Genomic DNA, 25,426 nt, shown 5'->3' on the forward strand with positions numbered 1-25,426 from the left:
AATGAAGAGACTGCATGATTATTATTTCTTATTTGTATTATTGTAGCACCTACAAGCCACAATCATGGACCAGGACTCCAGCGTGCTGGGTGCTGTACAAATATAGAACAAAAAGACAGAGAATCTAAGCTCTCATTTCTTTTTAAATAAAAAGTTTCTAGCCCTCATGGTTGTGTAGAAAAGATGACCTAACTGCATCCTATAAGCTCAGAAACCAAAAGCCAAAGAACCCCTTCCAATTTATAATTAAAAACACCATGATTTTAAGCCAATCTCATGATTTTTGGTGGATTTACAATATTTGACTCATGGTTCTTGAATGATTGGAGATGGCAATACTGCTTATGTATGTGCGTGTGTTGTGCACGCTTCTATGTGTGTTACATACTGTGTGTGTGTTGTGAAGTGCTATGTTACACATTGTGTTGTGCACTCCTCTCTCTGGCTGTCATGTTATGTGTGTTCTGTGGTGGGTAGTGCTGTGTGACACATTGCATGTCGTGCACTCCTCTCTGGCTGGCATTCAGTGTATATGTATGTGGTGTGTTACACACTGTGTTGTGCTCTCCTCAGTGAGTGTTATGCTGTATGTGTGTTGCTGGGTATTACATACAATGCTGTGCTCTCCTCACTGGTAGTGGTGCTGCTATGTGTTACACACCGTGCTGTGCACTCCTTCCTGGCTGTTACACGGTGTGTATGTTTGTGTGTGTGTTACACATCGAGTCATGCTCTCCTCCCTGGCTGTTATGTAGTGTGTGTATTGTGTGGTGCTGTGTGTTACACACCAAGTTGTGCTCTCCTCCCTGGCTGTTACATGGTGTGTATGCTGTGTGTGCGTGTGTTATGCGCTGTTGCCGCTGTGTGTTACACACCGAGTTGTGCTCTTCTCCCTGGCTGTCGCTCCGCGTGCTGTGCTCTCTCTCTCAGGCCTGGCTCGGACTCTTCCAGGCCGGCCAGCAGCCTCCCGAGCAACTGCCAGCCGGGGCGGGGGTTCCTGCGTCTCTCGGGGCTGGGGGTACTTCTGCAGCCGCCGCCCCAACTTGCTCTAGTAACGGTCGGAGGGGGCGGGCCATCCCCCACTGGCCCGGCCACTCCCGCTCCGCGCGTGAGTCAGGCATTTCCCGGGAACTCGCAGCAGCCGCGGCCGGGCGGGCTCGGACCCTGCGCCGCGGGCTCCATGGAGAAGGCGGCGGCGCAGGGCGGCGGCGGCAGCAGCAGCGGGGATGGTGGCGGCGGGAGCAACAGCAGCAGCCGGAGCAGCAGCCGCCCCACGTCGGCGGGCTCGTCTCCCTCCTCCCTGGGCCGCGGGCTGCCGGGCCGGCCAGGGGCGGGCAGGCTGGAAGGCGGCGGAGGAGGGAGCAGCAGCAGCCCGGGCTCGGCAGCCGCGAGCCCGGGAGGGAGCGGAGGGAGGCCGGCGCTCGGCAGCGGCCGCAGGAGGGAGCCGACGCTGGAGGGAGCGCTCAGCAAATACACCAACCTCCTCCAGGGCTGGCAGAGCAGGTAACCCCCGGCCCCGAGGTGGGAGCTGCCCCCCGCGTGGGCGCGCACAGCCGCGGGGCGCCCTCTCAGCCTGGGTACCCCGGCACTCTCTGAGGCGGGAGCCCCTTATCTGAGTCCCCCGCTGACCAGCCCCGTGGGACACCCTGTTCCCCGGCTCGCCCAGAGCTCGGACGCGCCGGTCCCCCTGAGATGCCGCTCTGCGGAGCTGGCTGAGGGACCCTGGCCCGTTAGGCCGGTGGCGTGGTGTGTGTGTGTGTGTGTAGCCCAGCCTGGCAGCATTCCGCTCAGCCACTGGCCTGATCCCTCTTTCATTCCTCTACGTGGGCGATGGGATCTCGTTAGTATTTCCATTGTCATTAAGGGAAGCCGAGTGGATCATGTGCCTGGGCTGGTATATCTTCATGGTGGCAGTTTTGTAAGTGAGGTCTGATAAGTAGCCTGGTGTTTGAACATATAATGTAAATATGTGTATGATGTGTGTGTGTTTAGGGAGTTAGAGGGATGGAAGAAATAACTTTCTGTGAATAGGTTTCAGAGTAGCAGCTAATGTGATATATGATATATGCCATCATGTGCCAGCAGTGCCCCTCTGCCATGTTCATTGGCCAAACCGGACAGTCTCTACGTAAAACAATAAATGGACAAAAATCAGACGTCAGGAATTATAACATTCAAAACCAGTCGGAGAACACTTCGATCTCTCTAGTCACTTGATTACAGACCTAAAAGTTGGAGTTCTTCAACAAAAAATCTTCAAAAACAGACTCCAATGAGAGACTGCTGAATTGGAATTAATTTGCAAACTGGACACCATTACATTAGGCTTGAATAAAGACTGGGAGTGGATGTGTCATTACACAAAGTAATACTATTTCCCCATGTTTATTTTTTCCCCCCGACTGTTCCTCACATATTCTTGTCAACTGCTGGAAATGGCCCACCTTGATTATCACTACACAAGGTTTTTTTTCTCTCCTGCTGGTAATAGTTCACCTTACCTGATCACTCTCCTTACAGTGTGTATGGTAACACCCGTTGTTTCATGTTCTCTGTGTATATAAAATCTCCCTACTGTATTTTCCACTGCATGCATATGATGAAGTGAGCTGTAGCTCACGAAAGCTTATGCTCACATAAATTAGTTAGTCTGTAAGGTGCCACAAGTACTCCTTTTCTTTCTGTGAATAGTGTGCTTGACATGTTTCTAGTTCATCCTCCCTCCCCCCAACCTTGTTCTGTAGGAAATAGATCTAAACTATATACTGTAATGTATTACTTTTGACTTCCTTATTCTGCAAAACTTTTTAAAAAATAACTATGGAATAAAATGTCCTGCTTCAGTTAAGAAACTAGCACTAAGAAGTACATAGACATGCATCTGAAGAAGTGGGTATTCACCCACGAAAGCTTATGCTCCGATATGTCTGTTAGTCTGTAAAGTGCCACAGGACTCTTTGCCACTTTCACAGATCCTGAATACGGTTACCCCTCTGATAATAGAAAAATAGTATTTTCTGTGGTGATCATTTTACTGGAGGGGGAAATGAGACAATTCATAAGAAGAAAAAAAGTTTTAATTTCATTATGTCCTGATTTGACAAGTCTAATTTATTTTCGTCATGGACACAGAGACCAAGGTCCTAATCCTGCAGTTCTTTGGGTATGAACAGACTGCTACGCAGGCAAGGAACCTCACTGATTGCAATGGGAATCTGCTCGGACCCAACACAGTACAGGATCAGGGCCTAAATTGTTATTACAACTGGGATTGTGGTGTTAATAGTGCTGTACTGGGGTCTACTGTAATGGAATTGGGCAGAGAGGATTTATTATTATTCTTTCACTTCTGGTTAGCAAACTTCATCCCCTTTCCCTTTTATTTTAAATAACTAGATTTTTGTGCTTATGAAAGGAACTAGATTGGCAGTTGTGGAGAGTGAGGACCTCTACCTATAGAACAGGGTAAACTTCTACACGGGGCCTTTTCTGTATCAGGCAAAAAATTTCTACAGTTGCTGACATCAGCGTGCCTAGCCAGTGGTAACAGCTGTGGAAGAAATAGTGCTGTTAATGTTCAGCAGACCGTGGTGTTTTAACACTGTGTCATTTAGATATGCTGTAAACAGTGTTAAATGACACAGTAATAAAAATGCTAGTGTCCATGGGAGCATTATCACTGCTGGAGCTTCCAAAGTTGCTGTCACTTATGGAGCTGAATCAGAAGTGGAAGTGGTGGAAAACTGCCCTCCTGCCCCCGCCAAACTGCTACTGTAGACCCAGTTATAGCATTCCTCATCCCCAGGCTGGAAGGTGTGCATTGGTTCCTTTTTTACTATTGATTTGTTTAGGAAGTATTAACAGGTTTACAAATCCTTGCTGTGTAAATATCAGAAACAAAACAATAATCATTACAACAGCGAGCTTCTGTTTAGAGAGACAAATGGAAATATAGTAACCAGATCTCTCTTTTTTACAGGCTATTAGCACACTACAGAGTGAGCATCATGTTGTTTCTTGTGATTTTATTAAATTGTGTGAAATTTTTGATTACACATATTTAATAGACAGACATGTCTATCAAATGTTAATATTAAAAAAAAAAAATTGGACAAGTGCCCTGAGTTTTTTGCCCGTGAGTATTGAATAAAAGGTAACCAAAATGTCTAAGTATCTATTTGTTCTCTATTTTGCCAGGTACATAATTGGTGTGTAAATTTTTCCATAACAGCAACCTCCCAGATTATTATTATTATTATTATTTATTTTTTTTTAACCAGTTCCCTACAGTTAGCATCTCACAGGAAAAAGAAAAATAGTCTATCAATAGCCGAACAGCTGCAGACAATTGAGCAATTAATTCCTTGTTTCCCTTTGTGTTATCATTTCCAGTAGGAAGCCCCCAGGAGGATTACCAGTGGATCATTTGGTAATATATATATCCAACAATTTGTGATATTTGATTATGGATTGCATCCCAATACTCTATGATTAGCCATGTCCCCCATATATGCATAACATCTCCTCTTTCACCACAGTTTCTTCAACATTTATCACCAGTCAATCTCTCTCTATTTTTTTTAATCTGACTAGTGTGAGACTGAACCAATATCTTACATAAATATTCTTTTGTTGTGCCGCAGACTGAGATTGCTGGCCCTCTTTTCTGGATCAAACCTTATTTCTCTTGGGTAATTTGTATATCCAGATCCTTTTCCAGGCATGTCACATATGGAGATTCTTTTGTTAGGAAAGTTGTCTGAAAAGGTTGATCTAAATTAGTTATATATTTTTTTGTTTCCTAAATAACCAGATACCATCATTTCTATTAAAGTTAGCATTCGGTATAAAATATTTTTTCTAGAAACTTGAGAAACATAATGGCTAACTTGACAGTACTAGTACCACAGGAGAGTGGGGCAGTTAGTTAGATTTTTGTCTCTAAATGAGTTAGAAACATTTAAAGGTCTCTGGTTTGTGGTTTGGGTTAAGATCTGGATTGTTTGCAGTGGGTGTCATTGGCAAAGGAAAAGAGCTTATCTTATCTCTAGTTCTATCCCAAGCCCACAGAGCAGCCTTTGGTAAAGGATATGTATAAATTTCTGGAGGGTATGACTTTGAAAATTAATCCATGGTTGCTTAGTGATATTTACATTGCCACAATGTTCTTGTTCAATAAAGACCCAGTGTTTGCCTGTGTTAGTGTTTCCCCAGTCCACTACTGCTTTCTGGCTTGGTTCCCTTGTCATAACTGCCAACAAATATGCTAGATGTAGTGTGTTTGTGTTGGGGACATCAATCCTGGAACAACTGGATTGGTTTCATCAACTCATTTGGTAGGCCACTGACCAGCCATTGGATGGTAATAGCTCGGTTGCTACTGTCATACGTTGGATTTGGTCAGGACTCTTGGAGGTGAAAGGTCTGTCTTCTTACCTATCTCTTGAATTACGCAGTCCCCTACTTGGTGACAATCTTCCTCTTTAAAAAAAAAAAATCTTTTTGATAGCATAACTCTGAAAATTAAAGGCTACTTTTGTATCTGACCCATTTTTGCAAAAGTAATGAGTAATTTCTTAGATCTCAGTTGGGCAATGGGACGTATGTGGGTGGATCCTTGTCCAATTAAATGGAACTCTTCTTTGATCAAAGGGTCTGATGTCACAGATCTGATTGCAGAATAGAGACCTCTGATGGTAAATTTTTTGGGACATGGATTGCATCTTCATTGTGTTTGGACAGTGCCTAGCACAATCAGTTCCTGACTGGGTCTCTGGGCATTGTGGCAATTTAACAGTTAGATGGTAATTATAGGAGTCAATTTCCAAATGTACAAGACCTCCATTAACAAGAAACACAAAGACATAATTTTAATTTATAATGCTTACCTTCTCTGAAAACATCAGGAGAAACAATACAATTTAAAATATGCTTGTTTAAATAATTCTGTTTTAATAAATTAAATGACATTGCAAGTTGTAGCAGTCATGTTTCTTTTTTCATGCTGTATTAGTACACTTTTTCAGTGGCTATACTATGTTTATATTTTTGCTCAAGAAGTTTATATCATCAGTAGAGCTGTTCTGCTGAATTATAGTCGGGTTATTCGATCAGGGATCACAAACTATACTGAATCTAAAAGGATTTGTTCGGGGTGGAGGATTTTCTAGAAATCAAAGTTTAAAATAAATACAATACCAACAAAAAGCAAAACTTATGAAATAGCTCTTTTTATAACACCCCAAACTCAGTTTATAGTTCAGTATCAGGTAATTGTTTACATGTTTATTTGCCCTTTGAATATTTGTCATTTGGTCAGTACCATTTGTGGACTGGGGCCCTGGAGACAGAGTTTACCAAAACTGTTATTCACTTTAAAAAGTCTAATAAATGTAAAGGTACTTACTCCAAATCCTGTGATCAGATATCAGTAACCTTTATGTCACTTGGCCTTATCCACTAACCTGTATAATCCTAACACATTTAATGTTAAGGTCTACCGTATTATGCTCAAATTGAAAAGCCTCTAGAATGCCCAACACCTGCTTTTTGAATGCCAGGATTATCTTTTAAAATCTAAATGAAACAGGAATTCCTTTAGGAATGCAGTTACTGTGAATCACATTTTCACTGATATTTTCTTTACAGATATACCACAGGCATTGCTGTTTTAAAAAGGTACCCAACACAATTTAGTGTTTGCTCTCTTTCATTTGGTGTACTACATATAGATTCATTTAAAAAAAAATCTTAACTTGCATTAGCTGAAACAATGGCAGGTCTCAAGATGAATTGGTCGTCTTCGTGAAGTTACTTCATTTGGCATCCTGTTAAGTGAATCCTGTGAGAGTGTACTGACTTTTATTTAAAAAATGATTCTCTTCACTGCAGTCTAGTAGCCTCAGAAACAGCCTAATCTAAAAATGAGGAAGACTGCTGTTTAGTTTAAAACATGCAAAAGGAAAAGTCACTCTCAAACTATTTTTTTTAAAATATTGGAGCAAGTACTTAAACAATAAACAAGATAGGGATGGCTAAAAACTTGTTTTGTAATATCAGTAAAAATCCGAAACTACTCAACTGGATTCATTAAATCCCTCTGGGTCTATACTGGCAAGAATCCAGAGAGCAGAAGAGCCAGATTTGGCCTGAAGCATGGGCACCTTAACGTGATCACACACCTGTGGGTGTCATGAGATGCAAAGGCATCTAATTTTTCTGCTCTGTAATTGTGATAATTATATTCTCTGTAGTTGATGCACTGTCATAAAATATTTCTGGTTGGATTTACTTTTTAGGTGTGCATGGGAGAGTTTCAGTCCATATTTTAAACAAGAGCTTGTGGTTTACCATCCTGATTTTAAGTAGCTCAGTAAAAAATTCTAAACAAGTCCTGAAAATCCACCTGCTCAGGTCAAGTAGTAATCTTTCCATGCTAAATGTAAATTCTAAGCTTCCTTTCTCTTTTTTTTTTTTTTAAAATGAAAATGTTTCTAGCCTTTTAAATCTGGAAGGTTTTCTTTGCAAACATGAACAAATCCCTGATCCTTGCATGCTGTTGGCTGGGCAAAGATCATTATGAATGCAAAACTGACACAGAAACAGATGAATTCCGAGTTGTTGGATGTTATTACTTCTACTTTGTGTGGATGAGAGAGGATGTATTCAGTTCCTTATTCTTCTGAATTCTCTTGGAGAAGACACTGATTAAATAAGTTCTCCCTCGTACTTTATTTTATAACTCAATAAATATTCTCTACATCACTTTTTTCAGTGTATCCTTAGTTTTCTCTCCGAGAACCATATCCTAACTGTCCTGTAACCCTTATTGTTTCTTGAACGTGATCCTCCTCCTCCTCCTGGGCATCATTGTTGAGTTAGATATGCTCATTCTGCAACAGAGGCGCAGTCTAGGCTGTACTTTATTTTTATTTGAGCTCATACTCCCCCTGCTGGAGTGCTACCACAGTCCTGTTCATTGCCTCTCGCTAGAAGAACAGTTGCAGTCCGACTGCTCTCACCTCAGAAATCACGGGAAGTGTATTCCAGAAAAGAAACTAATTCTCTCAATCCCATACAATTCTTATGTGACTGAAGAAAGAGCCACCATGTCCTTGCATTGTTCTTGTGATCTACCTCTTTTTCCCAGCTGTCATGTAACTCTGACTATACTTGCTGCTATGGCACCTCCTAAAAATGTCAGCAACCATTTTCCGGGGTGTTTTGCAGAACAGTGTTGCTATAATTACTATTCATAGATATGGTGGGTGCTTTACAGACAAAAGAGAATAAGGTCCCTGTCTCAGCTTACAAGTAGACAAAGGATGGAAGATGTGAGCAAAGTTACACTTTATTTTTAGACTATTTTATGAACACTTAAATTAGGGTTTATAGATCTTTTTGGAAGAGCTCTATTTTGAGGAGGGACTTAAAGGAAGAAAGAGTAGAGGCATAATGGATTGCAGCAGAAAAGAGGCTCAGGCCATCACATAGCATGGAAGATGGCATAGGAACCAGTAGAAGTTGGCATTTAAACATAAGGGGTGAGAGAACGGAAGCAGGAGCTAGGAAGGCAAGAGCGTTGAGCTTGATGTCAGAAGCAGCTTCAGTGAAGGGGTTTGAAGATGAGATGGATGTGGCTGAGCAGAAGGCAAGATAAGTGACTTTAATGGGAGTATTTAGAATGGATCAGAAGGGTAAGTCTGGGATTCCATAAAGAAGGAGGTTGCAATAGTTGAGAAGAAAATTAAGGCCTGTATGAGGGTTTTGACAGTGGACCAGGCAGACTTTATGTAGAAGTAGAGGAAAAACAGGATTTATCAACTGCATAAATGTGTTGGAGAAGGAGAGACTCTGATCTAGTAGAACAGGGAGGATTAATTCAGGACACTTACTTTTTTTTTTTTTTTAAAGGATTTTTCTCTTTTCCAAATCAGCCATGCTGACAACATGCTAAGCTCCATGAACTATGGTATGGAGGTATCTGCGGTGCTTGGGAGTAGTTGAAACCTCTGCTACTTGCCACCTCCCTGGGCACAGTGTAGTGGCAGAGCTGGTCAGAAAACTGGGAATGGATGGTAGGTGGAGGGAGTTGTCTGATTTTGCAAACACATTTTTTCCCCCCCGCCCCCACCCTTTGTTGAAATCTTGTTTTGATGGAGACTTTCTGACTTGCTTTTCCATGATGTAGCAGAGTAGGCACTCTGACCTCTACTGAAGCCTCGAGGTGGCCATTGTGCATCCCTTTCCTGGGGGTCTTTGTCTGGGGCCATCATGAGAAAGATGTGCTTGAGCAGGTAGGGTGACCAGATAGAAAGTGTGAAAAATTGGGACGGGATGGCGGGTAATAGGCAACTATATAAGAAAAAGCCCCAGATATCGGGACTGTCCCTATAAAATTGGGACATCTGGTCACCCTATGGGCTGGTCAGGTAGGAAATTGAATGAATCTGAGACAGTGGAGCTGGACATAAGTGCTATGGCCCAACTTCTCTTTTGAGCGATATGTTTAAGGCCTAACTTCTCAATATTAGAACCCGGAAGATAATCACCAGCAGATGTGAAGGGCCATATAATTAGAATTGTGTGTGCATAGAAGTGGGAGTAAAAATGTCTGCCCAAGAGAAACAAACTCATCAGGAAATAATTATTGTCATGCTTCTAAATGTACAGAACAATTGGGAGTGGGGAAGAACCAGTATATGTTTTGGTTGTTGGAACGTATAACACTTCTATGTAAAAGTGTTTATATAAAACAACCCTGATGTGGTTGACGCTCTACCTGTGGTTTGCTTTTTGCATGAAGGCTCCCTGAAGCAGGGCATATGTATCCTGCATATCTGTACAGTGCTGTGTGCAATGTTGTTAATGAATAATAAAAGTAACTTACAGTATGTCTTGAAGGACAGCTGTACAGAGGTAAGAGAGGAGACACTATCCTCTGAATCCAGGTTAAACAGGCCACTGATATGGCCCAGTCTCATAATAGCCAGAACAAATACAAAGATTATAATAGATTATAGGGACTCTTGCTTGATCACAGCTGGAGTTGCCTTGGAGATTCTTGTATTAAGAGACTGCAGATGGAATAGAGGAGAGAGGGGAAGGTGAAAGGTAGAAACCTGCTGCTTACATTTTAGAACCTTGATTGTAATTCATACGCTTGTAACTGAGCAAATTAATGATTTTGCCATACAAACATGTTGAAAAGGTGAGAGGACTAAAATGCTGCTGTAGTTTTTATTCACAAAACTGTCCCTGTAAATAAAGCTGTTTTTTCAAGTGCCAATTTGTTTGTATATCGTACTATATCATGTTGAATGGCTGGAAATTATTAAAAGCAGTATGTTCCTGCTAATGGTGAACAGATTGATGGGAATTTTTACAAGGTGGACACCTGTCAGCCAACATATGTTTTATGCTGCTGAAATTTTGTCACAAGGCACAGCTTTAATTTCAAGTCAAATTTGGAATTTAAAATGCCAAGATTTAACCTGTAAAATATATATAATGAAGACATACTACTGAACACTTAAAAAAAAAATCGCATCCAAAAGTAAATTGTTTGTTGTATTCCTTGAGCTACTTTCTTCACCTTTTGCTCTTGGAAATGTATCTGGGATTTTTCCCCAATAGCTACATCATTTGAGCTTAGAGTGTTCTTTAATATATAACTTTATTTTAGAATCTTTACATCTATAATTCTATTTTTAGATTTAATGGTATACCTGCTTTTAAAAAATTGCATATCAGATAAATGATATTTCAGGAACATTGTCTAAAGAGAAAGTACACTTATGCATATAGATTCTTGACTGAAGCCTTTATTCTTCTGATAGCTTAATGACTGATGTATAGATGTTCTATTCTTTTGGGGCCATCTTTGATGGGAGAGTGGTTCCTCAGCCACTCAAGGAAAAATTCTGCCAGCTGGGATGGTCAGAAACCTAGCTTAGACCAGTGAAATGGAAAATGTATGTTTCATTGACCAGTACGTCTGCTCTGAAGCCTCCAACTTCAGTTTCCCTCTACGTATCTCTGAATTATAGATCTACCTCACACAAGCGCCTTTGAAATTGTTAATAGAACAGTGGATTTGCAAAGTAGATAACTTTATACTTCAGGGAGAGCATCTACTACACAGTCAGCCATGTGCAGTTGTCCTCAAGCATAGCATGTTGCTCAAGCAGTTGAGTGGAACCAGAGGAGGATTTAGCAAATTAGAGGGCCAGCATGCAAATTCATCCATTTGTGTCTCATCCTTTAGTTGTCTTTACAACAAATGCTTAGTAGAAGACTTCTTTCAGTCTCAGGTTGGAGTTGAGAAAAAGGACGATCTTGCGGTTAAAGCATTTGTTGGGGACACTGGAGGTCTGGGTTCTGTTCCTGACTCTGGCCCAGGCATTCTGTGTCACTGTGGGCAAATAACTTCTTTGTACCTTAGTTCTCCATTTGTCAAATGGGGATATCACTGTCTATGCCTTTTGTGAAGATAATTCATTTATGTGTACAAGATGCTCAGATAGTATAGTGATAGAAGCTGTAGAAAAATTAAATTTAGAACAAACAGGACCCAAACATTTCCAGTCAGTCAATGCATCTGGGATTTGTCACTGCATGTCAGACCAGAGCAACAGTTTTGTTCCTGAGGGAGAGAAGTAACACACACAACATACAGCAGCCTTTCTTCCACTGTGATGGCATGCTGAGATTTCAGACAGTAAAAAGAAGTGGCAAATTCCCACAGTCAGCGCTAAACCCCCTAGACTCAGTTTTGCTCTGATTAGCTCCCCTTGCTGTTTGAGCAACAATTCCGCTGGATAATATACCCTGTGGGGGGTGTGTGTGTGTGTGATCAGAGGGAACACACACATGCACTATTAGATCATTAAAAAATAATGTGAATACTTAGCGTTAGTGTTACGAAATAGGACAAATGACAGTAACTAAATTAAATAATAAAATCCATTGGCCCTACACTGGAGAGTATACATATACAGTGTATATATAATACTACTTAAAAAAAAGGTTTTGCTATAAAATCACTGGGGCAACTGTGTTTTCTTCATTGGACGATCACATCTGGGGTTCAGTTTCTCCTGGGATAAATCACCTTAAAATTCTAGCCTGTCCTCTGATAATACATTTAGAGAAAGCTAATTAGCCATCTGTATATAGAAGCTGCTGAAATTGGCCATAAGTTCTAGGTCTCAATGATAAAAAAATATGATTTAAAAAAAATCAAAATATTACAGTGAGTAATGAAAATGAAAGTATTGCATTTGTTAACCTCACAACTGTAGGTGGATGATATAAATGCATTCCCATAACTTCCTTTTAAAATGTTCTGATATTTATCTTAAGGTTTGTGGCATTTTATAGCTCTGCTAGTAAGAAATCTTAGTGTTTGTTGTGACGAAGTGCTAAGAACCAACAGCTGAACCAGCACTCTGGTTACTGTAAATCCAATTAGTTCCCCTGGAGAGGGCCTGAGAGAGGGAAGGAATGGCTAATTACTAGATCAGCCTGGGCTGGGGAGCGCTAAGGTGCTAACTAACTGGTTAACTTCCAGAGTAGAAAAAGGAGCATAGGAAGGAAGTACAGGGCAGGGAAGTGGGAAGAGAGTGAGCACCAGTGCAAAGGTAAAGGGAGCTCTCTGAATGGAGAGATCTCATCCCTCTCTTTTATGATTATATGACACTTGAAATAGACTTGCTGCACAGGACTGTAAGAGGGTGGTGGTTGATAAAACACGAAATGTACAATGGTAGTTACAAACCAGAGGTGTCAGAGCCATTTGTACGAGAAGATGGGAGTGAAGGGCTCTGCCCTGTCACAAATAAGGACTTGTCCAGGATCTGCCTTATCTGTGCTGAGAAACTAACAGGGGAGTTGGTGCAAAGGTTCTGCAGTCTGGGTGATGGAGGACATCGTTGCAATGGCTAGTAGAAGGAGGTGCAAGAGACCGTGCAGGCCTTCCAGCAATCCCACCACCTGGAGAGACCGTCCTTGTTTGCCTGGCAGGCTGAGCAACAGAAAAGCCTACAGGACTTTATTGGAGAGCAAGCTCTCATGCAACAACCTCTACTTCAAGGTGTGGTGAGTCCTGCGGTGGAGAACGGCGGCCTGGCACAGGCAGTAGGCCTCTGTAAGATGGTCCCTACCCTGTGGATGACCCCTACACGTTCTTGGTTATTTTTGAAAGTAGCTATTGGTGCAGGTTGGGACAAGGGAACCTGGGCCCTATGGTTAATGCCCTACTTGACAGGGGAAGCTCAAGTGGCCTACATGGCTGTGAGTAAGCATGGACCTATGTTGTGGTTAAGGTGGCCATCCTAGATCAGGTGAACTTATCCAGTGAAAAATACTAGCAAAAGTTTCAGGTCATTAAATGGATGGGGGGTTACAGCCCCATCACTGTGCCCAGAAACTGATGGACTGGGTGACCTGCTGGTTGAGGCTGGACCCTCAGATGGTGGGTGAGATCACGGATGCACTAACTGTAGAAGAGTTCCTGCAGAGTATCCCCAAGAACCAGGGTATGGGTTAAGGGGGCATCAGCCGGTCAGTCTAGATCCTGTGGTCAAACTTTCTCAGAAGAATTTGCTGAGGTGGACAACCCCAAGAAAGAGGATTGATAGTTCAAAGGACCAGATCTGGGGAGGAGGGTCAGAGAAACCAATGTGGGAAAGATCATAGAAAAGAAGAGAGAAGAATTTAGGGGGACTCAGGCTGCAACACGGGGTATTGTCTGTTCTTGGTGTGGGCAGCAAGGAGACACAAGAAAGAGATTTATATGGAATGTGGTTTTGCAGAGTCCTGCAGTTGGGCAGAGACTCTTGGGCATAGATGGAAAAAGAAGCTACCTACTCTTTTTGTAAAGATGGGGAGGAGGTGTCAAAGGTGTCTAGTAGACAGTGCCTCAGTCTATGCATTAGTCAAGAAGGCATAAGTGAAGCCCCACTGGAAGCTCCCAGGAGCAAGATTGTGGCTTGGATGCATCCATGGGGATAAGAAACTCTGCCCTATGGCTGAGGTACCCTTCTAGGTTTGTAGGAAGCTTAGATGGAAATGGATGGTGGCTGTGGACATGTTTTCCCATCCCATCGTACTAGGTATCAACTGTAGCTCCTTCGCATTAGGGAAACAGATTGGGGTCCAGAGTCTTTTGGGTGGGGCAGGAGTAAAACCCTTGAGAAAGGGAAAGGAAAAGCTAGACATAGAGGAATTGGAAAACACTAGACAAAGAAACACAAGCCAGAGGGAAAGTAAAGACAATGGAGGCCTCCTACAGAAGGGGATGGGGAGGAAGAAAAAAACACAGAATTAGCCTTGTGGGATAAGGAGAACCCAAACTTGACAGGGGTTGGGAGGTTATTGGAAGCCCTGTCACCCAAACAATGGAAGGAGGGACCCCACAAGCTGTTTGGAGGCCTGGGGTAAGCTGAGACCCTGGGTAACCAGGAGGGTGAGTGTTACCAATGGGCTTTGCTACAAAACAAAGGGGGGGGAAAGTGGAGAGAGTGTCCCACCAGATTGCCCCTGGTATGAAGACCTGTGGGCTGAGACTGGATTATGGGAGTGACCCCACCCCTCAAAACTGAATTTCTGTGGGTGGAGAATGGGTGGACCCTATAAGGGGACCCTGGAGGACCACCTTGAGGGCAAAGAAGGACTCAAGGAGAACAGTACCTCTGGTAAAGGAGGAAGAGCCTGGGGAAGGAGAAACTTTTCCATTAGACAAAGGAGGTTGGTGTGTGACATTGTACTGAGAACCAGCAGCTGAACCTGCACTCTGGTCACTGTAAATCCAGTTAGTTCCCCTGGAGAGGGCCTGACTGAGGGAAGGAGTTGCTAATTACTAAATCAGCCTGGGCGGGGGAGAGCTAATGAGCTATTTAGCCCATTAGCTGCAAGAGTAGAAAAGGAGCACAGGAAGGAAGTGGAAGGGGAGGGGAGAGGCCAGCATAAAGGAAGATCTTTGTGTGGATAGATTTCTTCCCTCTCTTATGATTGTCTGACACTGTAAATAGAATTGCTGCATGGGACCGTGTAAGAGGATGATTGATAAAACACAAAGTACGCAGCAAGGGTTACGAACTGGAGGTGTGAGAACTGGAGGGGTTATACGAGAAGACAGGAGTGCAGGGCTGTGTCCTGTCGCATTTGTATAGAACCCATACCAGGAAGGCAAAACTTATTTTGCCCTTCTGTGATAGCTGGTTCATGTAAAAATGTTCACAATAAATGTAGCCTGAATGCTATTACACCTCCTCTCTCAAAGGCAGCAGTAGTCGTTTTAGGGATGTGGATATTCATAAATTCTAAGCCCAGAAGGGACCAATGTGACCATCTGTCTGACTGCCTGTATAACATAGGCCTGGCCCTGAATTCATTCCAGTTTGGATTTTAACATATGCTCTAGTTCAATCTTGATTTAAAAATAATCCACCACAGATTTTGGTAAATTGTTCCAATGGTTAATTAACTTCTCTGTAATAAAATAAAAAGTATGCCTTATTTCCCATCAGTTTGTCTAGCTTCAACTTCCAGCCCATGGATCTTGTACCTTTATCAGCTGGATTGAAGAGCCGTCAACTATCATATTTCTGTTCCACCTGTATGTACTTATAAACTGTGATCAAATCACCCCTTAACCTTCTCTTTAAGCTAAACAGATTGAGCTCCTTGAGTCTTTCATGATAAAGGCGTGTTTTCCAATCATTTAACAATTCTCATGGCCTTTCTTTGAACCTTCTCCAGTTTATCAACACCCTTGAATTGTGTCCAGTTAGGGTGTCCACAGTATTCCCACAGCAGTCGTACCAGTGCCAAATACAGAGGTAATATAATTTCTCTACTTCTACTTGATATTTCTGTGTGTATACACCCAAGGACTTTATTAGGTCTTTTGTTTCTTGTTAATACCTTTATCCACTATGTCCCCCAAGTCCTTTTCATAGTCATTCCTTCCCAGCAGGATTCAGGAAGGTCTGGCCTGGGGATGAATACCCCTTGCTATAGCCAGAAATGATTCAGAAGGGGGCTTGAAATTCATTAGGTGCCTCACCCCAGAGGCTAATGTGAAAAGTGGTACCCCCACCCCCAAGTAGAGTTCAGAGATCACACGTTCTTAGGTATCCCAATACCTTAATTTTGTCTGACAGCTGGAGGAGGATTGGTTTTGAATTTGCATGTTGCTTTTGGACAGTAAGGCACACTTTCTGTCACCACCATTTTCTGTGTCTGTTTTTGACTAGTAGTCTAAGTCTTGTGGCTGTTAGGTTTAAAAGATGTCAAACTCTGTGTGTCAGTTTCAGGTGCGAGTGTAAAGAGTAGGGAGGTTGTTTAGGTATGAAAGTAATTGGACAAATGGATGCGAGAGTAGCGGGGAGAGGGAGTAAGCAGAGTGACGGGATCAGTTAGAAAAGAGAAGTGTGGTATTCAGAAATCTTGGGGGAGGAGAAGGATAAGAGTGGAAGGGAAGAAAACTCAAGAAAAGATGCGGAGTGATCAGTTACAGGAAGGGACAGAGAGAAAGTGGAGTGAAGCCAAGGTAAGAAAGAAGTTGGAAGCTACATTTTATCAACTATTTAATGTTACCATTAAACATAGTGTACGAGAAACGCTACACAACTGTTGTTCCTTTAAATTGCAGGGAGTCTGGGGGCATAGTTTATTTTTCACCCTGTTGAGTGAGGTTAACACTTATGCTAGTAAGTAAATGATCAATTTTATGAGCTCTTGTATGTATTACCTCAGTACTTTACTCAGGTTTACCTCGTACTTTACTTTCCACACAAATGGCTGTTTACTGGGAATGTAATATTGGTGCTACTTGATTACAACAGGTCATTTGTGACTTGTAACATTTTGATGTTGAGCTTTGATAGAAAAAAATGGAGGACCTGGATTTTCACGCATGTTAGATTGGTGATGTTTAGAAAAATTATTTAAGAATAGATGGATTCAGACAGTTAAAGCAGCAATTGTTTACCTCACAAATCTCTTGGAAGTGGTTGTAATATACAAATCAAACCAACCATGATTAGGGCCCTACCAAATTCATGGTCCATTATGGTCAATTTCACGGTCATAGGATTTGAAAATTGGTAAACTTCACTTTTTCAGAGGTTTAAATGTGAAATTTCATGGTGTTGTAACCATGGGGGTCCTGACCCAATGCGGGGGGGTCGCAAACCTGTTGTAGAGGGGTCATGGGATAGCACAGAAGTGAGAGGGGCAGCCTGAAGGCAGCAACTGCAGAGCTTCCTGCAGCCGCAGGACACTCCCTGAGATGGAGGTGGGTCTGATCTCTCCCTCCGCCCCAGAGCAGCTGTGCAGGGGATGGACAAGTCCTGTCCCTTCCCAACCCAGCCAGAGTTAGGAGCCCCCTTTGCTGGGATGCTCCTAGGAACAAGGGGACATGGGATTTCACAGGGAAGGGCTTATTTCACGGTCCGTGACACGTTTTTCATGGCCATGAAATTGGTAAGGCCCTAACCATGATCCTTAAGGTGACGGTTGTAGTAGGCTGTAAATGAAGGATTCTCTAATTTGTTGTGCTGTTTGTTGGGCTCTTAATTTGTTTATTAAAAAGTCAGTGTTTGAAGGATGGAATATTTTATCAGGAAGACAGTATTAGTTGCTTATCAACTGCTAAGATGAAGATAATAAATTTGACACACGTGGTCCTTGGCATCACAGCATTGTCTCTTCAGCCAGGAAGACAGGATTGGGAAACCTCAAGACTAAAGTCAACAGCCTTTGTTGGACTGGAAAGGGTCACTACAGAGAATTGGAAAGCTCACTCTGCTTTCAGGTGGTAGCGTAGGAAAGGAGAAGGTCCTGTTTCTGCAAAGCTTCAATTGAGCTGGTGCGGGGAGAAAGAGGAGTCAGTGTGTGCTTTTTTTTTTTTTTCTTCTTTATAGTGTATAAAGACACTCTGAAAAGCTTCGATGAAATATATTTCTGCTTGTCTCTTAAACTGAAAATTCAGATCCTGTGTAGCCTTGAAAACTCAATAATTGGAGAATCAGTTAAATGATGCCCTCCCAAGATTAAAGAGAGGGAATGATGAACAGTTGAGAGGGAAAGTCAGACTATTACCATTTTGTTGTTGTTTGTTGTTAATTCTTTAACTTCAGTGACAAACACTTTGGTGTGAGGAAGTCTTTGTTAAATATTCAAACTCCCACTTCGTTTAAGGTTCAGAGCTAACAATATTACGTATTCATCAGCTCCTCCAAAACCAAGTAAGTCTTGAATTGGCATTCCTGATATTTCTAAAGTTTGAAAAATGCAAATAAAGGAAAAAATGTGGTGGTTAGTTCCTTGGGGCAGGGACCATCTTTACATTCTCTGTTTGTACAGTGCCTCGCACAATGGGGTACTAATCCATGATAGCCCCTGGGCGCTACAGTAATACAAATAATAAACACTTATAATAAAATCCTGAACACAAGACCTCTTAGGCTACCTTTATACATTATAAATAAGCACCCTTCCCAAAAAAGTACAAGCTCAGTTTACAGAGAATTCTTTGCAGTTTACTGTTAAGTTTGATGTAATTTATGGTAACACAATTCTTGACACCCTCTGTCTCAGATGGACCCTTCTCCCTCCCCGCTCCCCCCAAGAAGTAACTTGAATTAAAATTAGCTGTTAAATTCAGTACCTATAGTACAATAACATTTTTAAATGAAGTTCAAGATTAGATAGAAATATTTGATGTTCAAGTGGCATAAATCTTGACAAGCAGTGTGGAGAGTAATCACTATCTGACTTTAAATAAAATGGAATACAACAGCTGTTATAAACAGCAATATTAATAGTACAAAAAGTCACTGTCTCTTTTTCAAAAGGTCTGCTGTCTGCTATGCATTAGAATGTTTCTGGGGCCCCATGTCTTTCTTAGAACATATCACTACAGTTTCTGGCTAGGATAGTTATTGCAAATGCCTTTCAGATAATTCACAGAGGGTGTAAATACAGTGATGGGTCTGGCACCTTCCAAACCAAGAGCATTGCCTTCTGGAAACAAATGTCAGTAGTGCTGCTCCTATCTGGGAGTTACCTGATGGAAGCACCACATATTTCTTATGCTGTTATAGCAGATAGTTACTGTACCTTGTTATTGCAGGAATTTTATCTATTCCCTAATTATTTTTCTCACATTTAGGGCCAATCTACACTAGCAAATTAGGCTGGCATAACTAAGTCACTCATGGGTGTGAAAAATCCATGTGTCTGAGCAATGCAGTTAAACAGACTTAAATCTTGGTGTAGACCAGTGGTTCTCAAACTTTTGTACTGGTGACCCCTTTTGCACAGAAAGCCTCTGAGTGCGACCCCCCCACTCCCAATAAATTAAAAACACTTTTTTATATATTTAACACCATTATAAATGCTGGAGGCAAAGCAGGGTTTGGGGTGGAGGCTGACAGCTCGCGACCCCCCGTGTAATAATGCAGTTTGAGAACCTCTGAGCAGTGGGTTGGACTAGATGACCTCCTAAGGTCTCTTCCAACCCTGATATTCTATGATTCACTGAAGCATCACAGCTGCAGCATTTTGAGTGTAGACAAACCCTTATAGAAATGTACAAGTCTAGGGGTCATTTTCTCTTGCATGCACCAATTTTACAATTAACTCCATTAATGTAAGTGACATTACTTATTAATTACACTGGTGTTTCTACTTTTGAATCACTTTTCAGTTGAAATGAAAAACTGTCTTGAAAACAGTAATTTTGCTGTAAGTGTCGTTATTGGGACTTGGAACTTGCGTCTTTAATTATTGTGGTGCCTTCAGTTAACCTATAAATGTTTTTGTAATCTATTGTGGCACAGTGACATCAGTGTTTTAATTTTACTGAGTAAAATGATGTTGCAGTTTGACAGTTCTGCTTTTATATCACAAGATACCTGACGTTGGTACCTTTTTTCTTAGTATATGAACAGATATTTTACACTTACTGTATATTCCTTCTGAGAATTGCTTAAGTACTTTACAAACTTAAATCAAACCATACAACTTTCTTGTTAGGTAAGGAGATGTGTCTTATACCTGTTTTACAGGTGGGTAAACTGAGACCCAGAAAGGTTAAGGGATCACTTAATAAATCTGTGGTGGAACTGTGAATAAAACTCAGATATCTCATCTCCTACCCATGCTCTAACCATGAGATTGTTCTTCCCTCCAGATTGATAATTTCTGGGTTTCATCCGTTATATACATTTGCTTTTATACAGCAATGAGTTGGCAGTAATTCTGGATCTCACTGAAAGTGAATAAAATATTTTGGCTTGCCTAGCCTGAGAAAGATAATAAACCAGGAGATTATCTTTCTAAGAAGGTTACTGTACCATGTTGTCTTGTAGACGTTGACATTTTAGTTATGGGTTGGCAAGTAATATTGAGGACTTGCTGGCTTCTGGTTATTTTTGCAGAGCATTGCCAAACCAAGGGTGAACTGTGAGGGTCTGGGGAGGAGGGGAGCTGTGGTATGACCTCTGGTTGTAGAACTCTGCTGACTTACGGTTGTCAGGTGTCCAGTTTTCAACTGGAAAGTCTGGTCAAAAAGAGAACCTGGCAGTGTCTGGTCACCATGGGGGTGGGGTGGAAGTGGCAGCCTGTTGCCTGGCCCTGAAGCGGCAGCTCCCGTGGCAGTACACGTGCACTGGCTTGGGCTGCAGGTGGCCCCTTTGCGGACCATGGTTTGCAGGGCTGCAGCAGAGGACAGTGTGACGGTCCACGGTGAGTGCGGTACAGGTCTCCCAATGGGCATGGAACATTCCCCAGGGGGCTGCTGGGCAGGCAGTGCAGAGGGAGGCAGGGGGCTGCTGGGCAGCAGAGCCACATCCTAGGTCTCCAGCGGAGCTGCCTGGCTGCTCTTGTGTGGCCTCAGCACTCTTCTGACCTGAACTCCCAGGCAGCCTGCTGGAGCTGGGGTTTGCCAGTCCCTTGGGGCTGCTCATGCTGGAGTTGAGGGGGAAGAGCGGCGAGCGACTGAGGGCTGGGGCGGGGGGGGAGGGAAGGCCTTGGGGGCCAGGGCCTCGAGGAAAGAGGTCGAACAGGGGTGGGGCCTGGGGGGAAGAGAGTAGCCAGGGGGATCCAGTTTTCAGACTTTAGAAAGTTGGCTACCCTATGCTGTCTCGAGGTAGCTAATTGAAAGTATACACTATTGTGCATTGACAGCAAGTGGGAATACTTTTTGTTGGACCTTATGTGGGACTGTTGTAACACAAGTAACAAATAACTATAGTCCTCACACACAATAAGTTTTTGTTCTTGACAGTTTGTCTTAAAAATAAATAGGCTGCAAATCTTAAACGGACACTGTCAATTTGAAATCTAGTAAATTAAATAACATTAGAAATAGTTGTAGGTATTGTATCTATCCTCAAATCCTCTCTACCAATCTTTGGTGGTTTTACAATAGTAAAATGGACTGTATGCTGTCAAACACACACAATATTTCTCACTATACTTTTTGTCAAATACACAAAGTATAGTGAGAAATGTTTTTTTTCTGATTTCTCATTCAGTTACAATAATCTTTTAAATATACCAAGTAACAATGTATTAGGTAATTTTTTTTGAATAAGTGCTCCTGCCTGAATTTATTTTAAGCTGACTGTCTCTTTGTGTATCACAAAATTGTTTTCTGCTTTTAGTGCCTGTATGTCTTCTCATTGCTCAATCAAATTCCTTTTGGATACCCTAAAACTATTTTTTGTAAGTTCACTCTTTAGCCTCCATGTTACAAATTCAGGCTTCTTTGGAACAAAATCTGTTTGTATTCCAAAGCTGATACGATGTGGAGGAAGAAGTCTAATATAGTTCCGGTGTGTGTTTTAAAAGACTCCTACTGAGCATATTACAGAATTGCAGCAAGTCATTGTATATCTTATAAATTATTTATAGAGATGATAAAAGTCACAAGACCTAAAAAATATAGGGATGATAAACAGATTGAAATAGATAAATAGTATCTTCACTTATGTCTGCGCACCTGAAAGGAATAAATATTATTACAAGAAAAGAGACAAATCAGGTTTTAAAGAGAGAATTCTTGCCATATGAGACTCATTAATAGCATTTTCTTCAGCTTTCAAGTAAATACCCTCTTTTGTGTTTAGAATATAGGCAGCAAACTGACTCTGGCTACTTCATCCTCAGTACAGTGACTGGTGTGACATCAACTTCATTAGCATTTTTAGAGTATCTTCAATTGCCCATACTTCTTGGAAACATAATGGAGGACATAACCTCTTGCACTGTGAAATAAAAAATCGGACTTATTAATTTGGCAGTAAGCTTCTATTGTAATAGCAACAATACAATCGTACCTCTGTGTTCCTTAGCAATAATCAAATTCCATTGTTATGATAAACTTCTCTCCTTTTGGTCTTTGGTTTACCCATTTAGGAATCAGATTATTGCCTCACGCAATAGGACAGTACACTTTTGCTAAATTATACACCAACATTATGAACAGTTACTACACAGCTCAAATAAATGAAATCTACTTGGAGTATCTCTTAGTGCCTTCCATGTATCTATTTATACATTTTCAGGTTGAAAGTGAGATTGAGTAAATTGTTCTTTTATGGCCCTGTTCTCCAAGCTTAAAAAAAGAAGTTTATCTGCTGGATTTATACAATGTGGATAAGTCCTGTCCAGTCCAGTTCAGGTCTATACTTACAACGCTTACCTGAATGAAATTATTTTGCTCATCTGTTTGGGGAACTGATATTAATAGAACTATTTTATTGCATCTCCATTTGCGGGGTTTGTTGGTATATCTATATACCACAGTTTGTAATCAAGAGGAGATATTTTTGTAATTTGGTTTGGGGTATTTTTGTGGTTAAATTCATAGACTTGGATTAGTTTCTTATTGACCTTATCAATGAATCTTGGAAAATTCCACTGTTCTGCGCGTGTGTGTATAAGAAGCATAAAATATAATATAATGAAGCTGGTCCTATGGAAAAAATAGTATGTGAACATGTAATTAAAGATCACATCATAATGAATACACACAAGGGAGCTTAATTAAGATTACACAGATGACCTTAGTTCTGGCACTTCTTAACTCTTGCGTGCTTGACTTCGCAACTTGAATGTTCTCTTAACAGCTTTTTTTGAATGTAATATGTATGCTGTGAGGTATGACAGTACGTACTATATTACAATCATCTTCATGGCTCTGTATAACCCTGACTCCCTGTCTGCTCTCATTTCCTTCTCTTTGGTTTGCTGCCGATCCTCCAGCCTGACCACTTCCTTCTTTGTTTCTTCTCAAACTTTTCATCTTGCTGCATTTTGTATTGGCCCCCTACTCTAAGAACTTCCTCTTTGGTGCACTACAAGACCACTCTCTCTTTTTGAGTTGTGCTCCCTCAGCCAGACCTGCTAAGACAGGGGTGAGCAAACTTTTTGGCCTGAGGGCCACATCTGGGTATGGAAATTGTGTGGTGGGCCATGAATGCTCATGAAATTGGGGTTTGGGGTGTGGGAGGGGTTGAGGGCTCTGGATGGGGGTATGGGCCCTGGGGTGGGGCCAGAAATGAGGAGTTCAGGATGCAGGAGGGGGTTCCAGGCTGGGGCAGAGGGTTGGGGTGTGAGGGGTGGTGAGGACTCTGGCTGGTGTGTGGGCTCTGGAGTGGGGCTGAAGTTGAGGGGTTGGGGGTGCAGGAGGGTGCTCCGGGCTGGGACCAAGGGGTTCGGAGGCTGGGAGGGGGATCAGGGGTGGTGCAGGGGGTTGGGGCATGGGAGGGGGTCAGGGGCGCTTACCTCAACCAGCTCCCAGAAGCAGCAGCAGCATGTCCCCCCTCTGCCTCCTATGTGGAGGCACAGCCAGGCAGCTCTCTGCGCTGCATCTTCTGCAGGCACCACCCCCTGAAGCTCCCATTGGCTGTGTTTCCCGGCCAATGGGAGGTGCAGGGGTGGCGCTTGAGGCAGGGGCAGCATGCGGTGCCCCTTGACTGCCCCTATGTGTAGGAGCAGGAGTGGGGACATGCTGCTGCTTCTGGGAGCCATGCAAGCCCCCGACCCCACTCTCCGCTCCCTAGCAGAAGCTCAAGGACTGGATTAAAATGTCTGGAGGGCCGGATGCGTCCCCCGAGCCATTGTTTGACCACCCCTGTTTTAAGATAACCATCCAAATATTGGATATCTGTTGTTAGAAGATATAAGTCACCAATTGCATAAAGGTTTAACTTATCGGTATGTCTTGGTATTTTATACATAATGTATCTGAAATTTGTTAACATATTGTGTGTTTCAATTTAGATGAAAATGTAAGCTCTTTGTCTTGTAGCAAGCATATGTCTGTTCAGTAAACACAAAACCTAGTTAATACAGTAAAACCATTTAATAGAGTATTAGTAGCCATTATTATATTTGATTCCAACAACTGACAGGTAAATTGTTAATTGCTCCATTTTGGTTGCCTTTGTTACTTATTTCCCTCCTTCAGAAGAGTTGGCAGTTTCTCAAGGAGATACTGTTAAAGGCACAACAGCAAACTATTCTAGTGCAAAGGAAAGAGAGGTAGAATAGTAAGAGGCCAGTATGGCTCCATCAAGAATTCTTTAATGACGTGAAAATCAAAAAGGAATCTCACAAAAAGTGGAAGCATAGATGGACTTCTAAGGAGGAGTTCTGAAGAATAGCACAAGCATATAGGGGAAAAACAGAAGGGCTAAGGCACTTTATAAATTTACACCTAGAAAGTGACAAAAAAGTGAATAAGAGGTTCTTCAAATACGTTAGGACCAAGAGAAAGATGATGGAAAGTGTAGGTCCTCTGCTTAGTGAGCTAGTAACAGAAGACATCAAGGAGGCTGAAGTGTTTAATGCCAATTTTGCTTCAGGGCATGTCTAAACTTACCAGTAGATCGGCATTGTTGCAATCGATGTACCAAGTGTCGATTTAGCGGATCTGGTGAAGACATGCTAAATCGATGGGAGAGCACTATACCATCGATTTGTGTACTCCACCTCCCCGAGAAGCATAAAGGAAGTCGACGGGAAATGCACTCCTATTGGTGCAGTGTAGCCACCGCAGTAAGTGGATCTAACTACGTCGACTTCAGTTACGTTATTCACGTAACTGAAGTTGTGTAAGTTAGATCGATTTACCGTGGTAGTGTAGACCAGCCCTTAGTCTTCCCTAAAAGGGTTAATGGTGATCAAATACTCTACACAATTAATATTAACATGGGGGAAGAAATGTAAGTCAAAATAGGGAAAGAACAGGTTAAAGAATATTTAGATAAGTTAGGTATGTTGAAGTCAGCAGATCTTGATGACACTCATTCTATAAGGGCCTTGCTGAAGCAATTTCAGAACCATTAGTGATTATCTTTGAGAACTCACTCAGGATGGGTGAGGTTCCAGAGGATGGGACAATGAC

The 25,426-nt window shown here is 42.1% G+C and overlaps 1 protein-coding gene across 1 annotated transcript in view; it reads left to right on the forward strand.

Moving 5' to 3' along the window:
* The first annotated feature begins 977 nt into the window (after positions 1 to 977).
* OSBPL10 (oxysterol binding protein like 10) overlaps positions 978 to 25,426 on the forward strand; it is a 187,436-nt gene continuing 162,987 nt past the window's right edge. Inside the window, exon 1 of the mRNA XM_007054979.4 lies at positions 978 to 1,503. Within this exon, the coding sequence (XP_007055041.3) occupies positions 1,181 to 1,503 (323 nt within the window). The 5' untranslated portion in view covers positions 978 to 1,180. The remainder of the gene's footprint in view (positions 1,504 to 25,426) is intronic.

This window comes from Chelonia mydas, chromosome 2 (assembly GCF_015237465.2).
Source record: "Chelonia mydas isolate rCheMyd1 chromosome 2, rCheMyd1.pri.v2, whole genome shotgun sequence".
Classification (NCBI taxonomy): Eukaryota; Metazoa; Chordata; order Testudines; family Cheloniidae; genus Chelonia; species Chelonia mydas.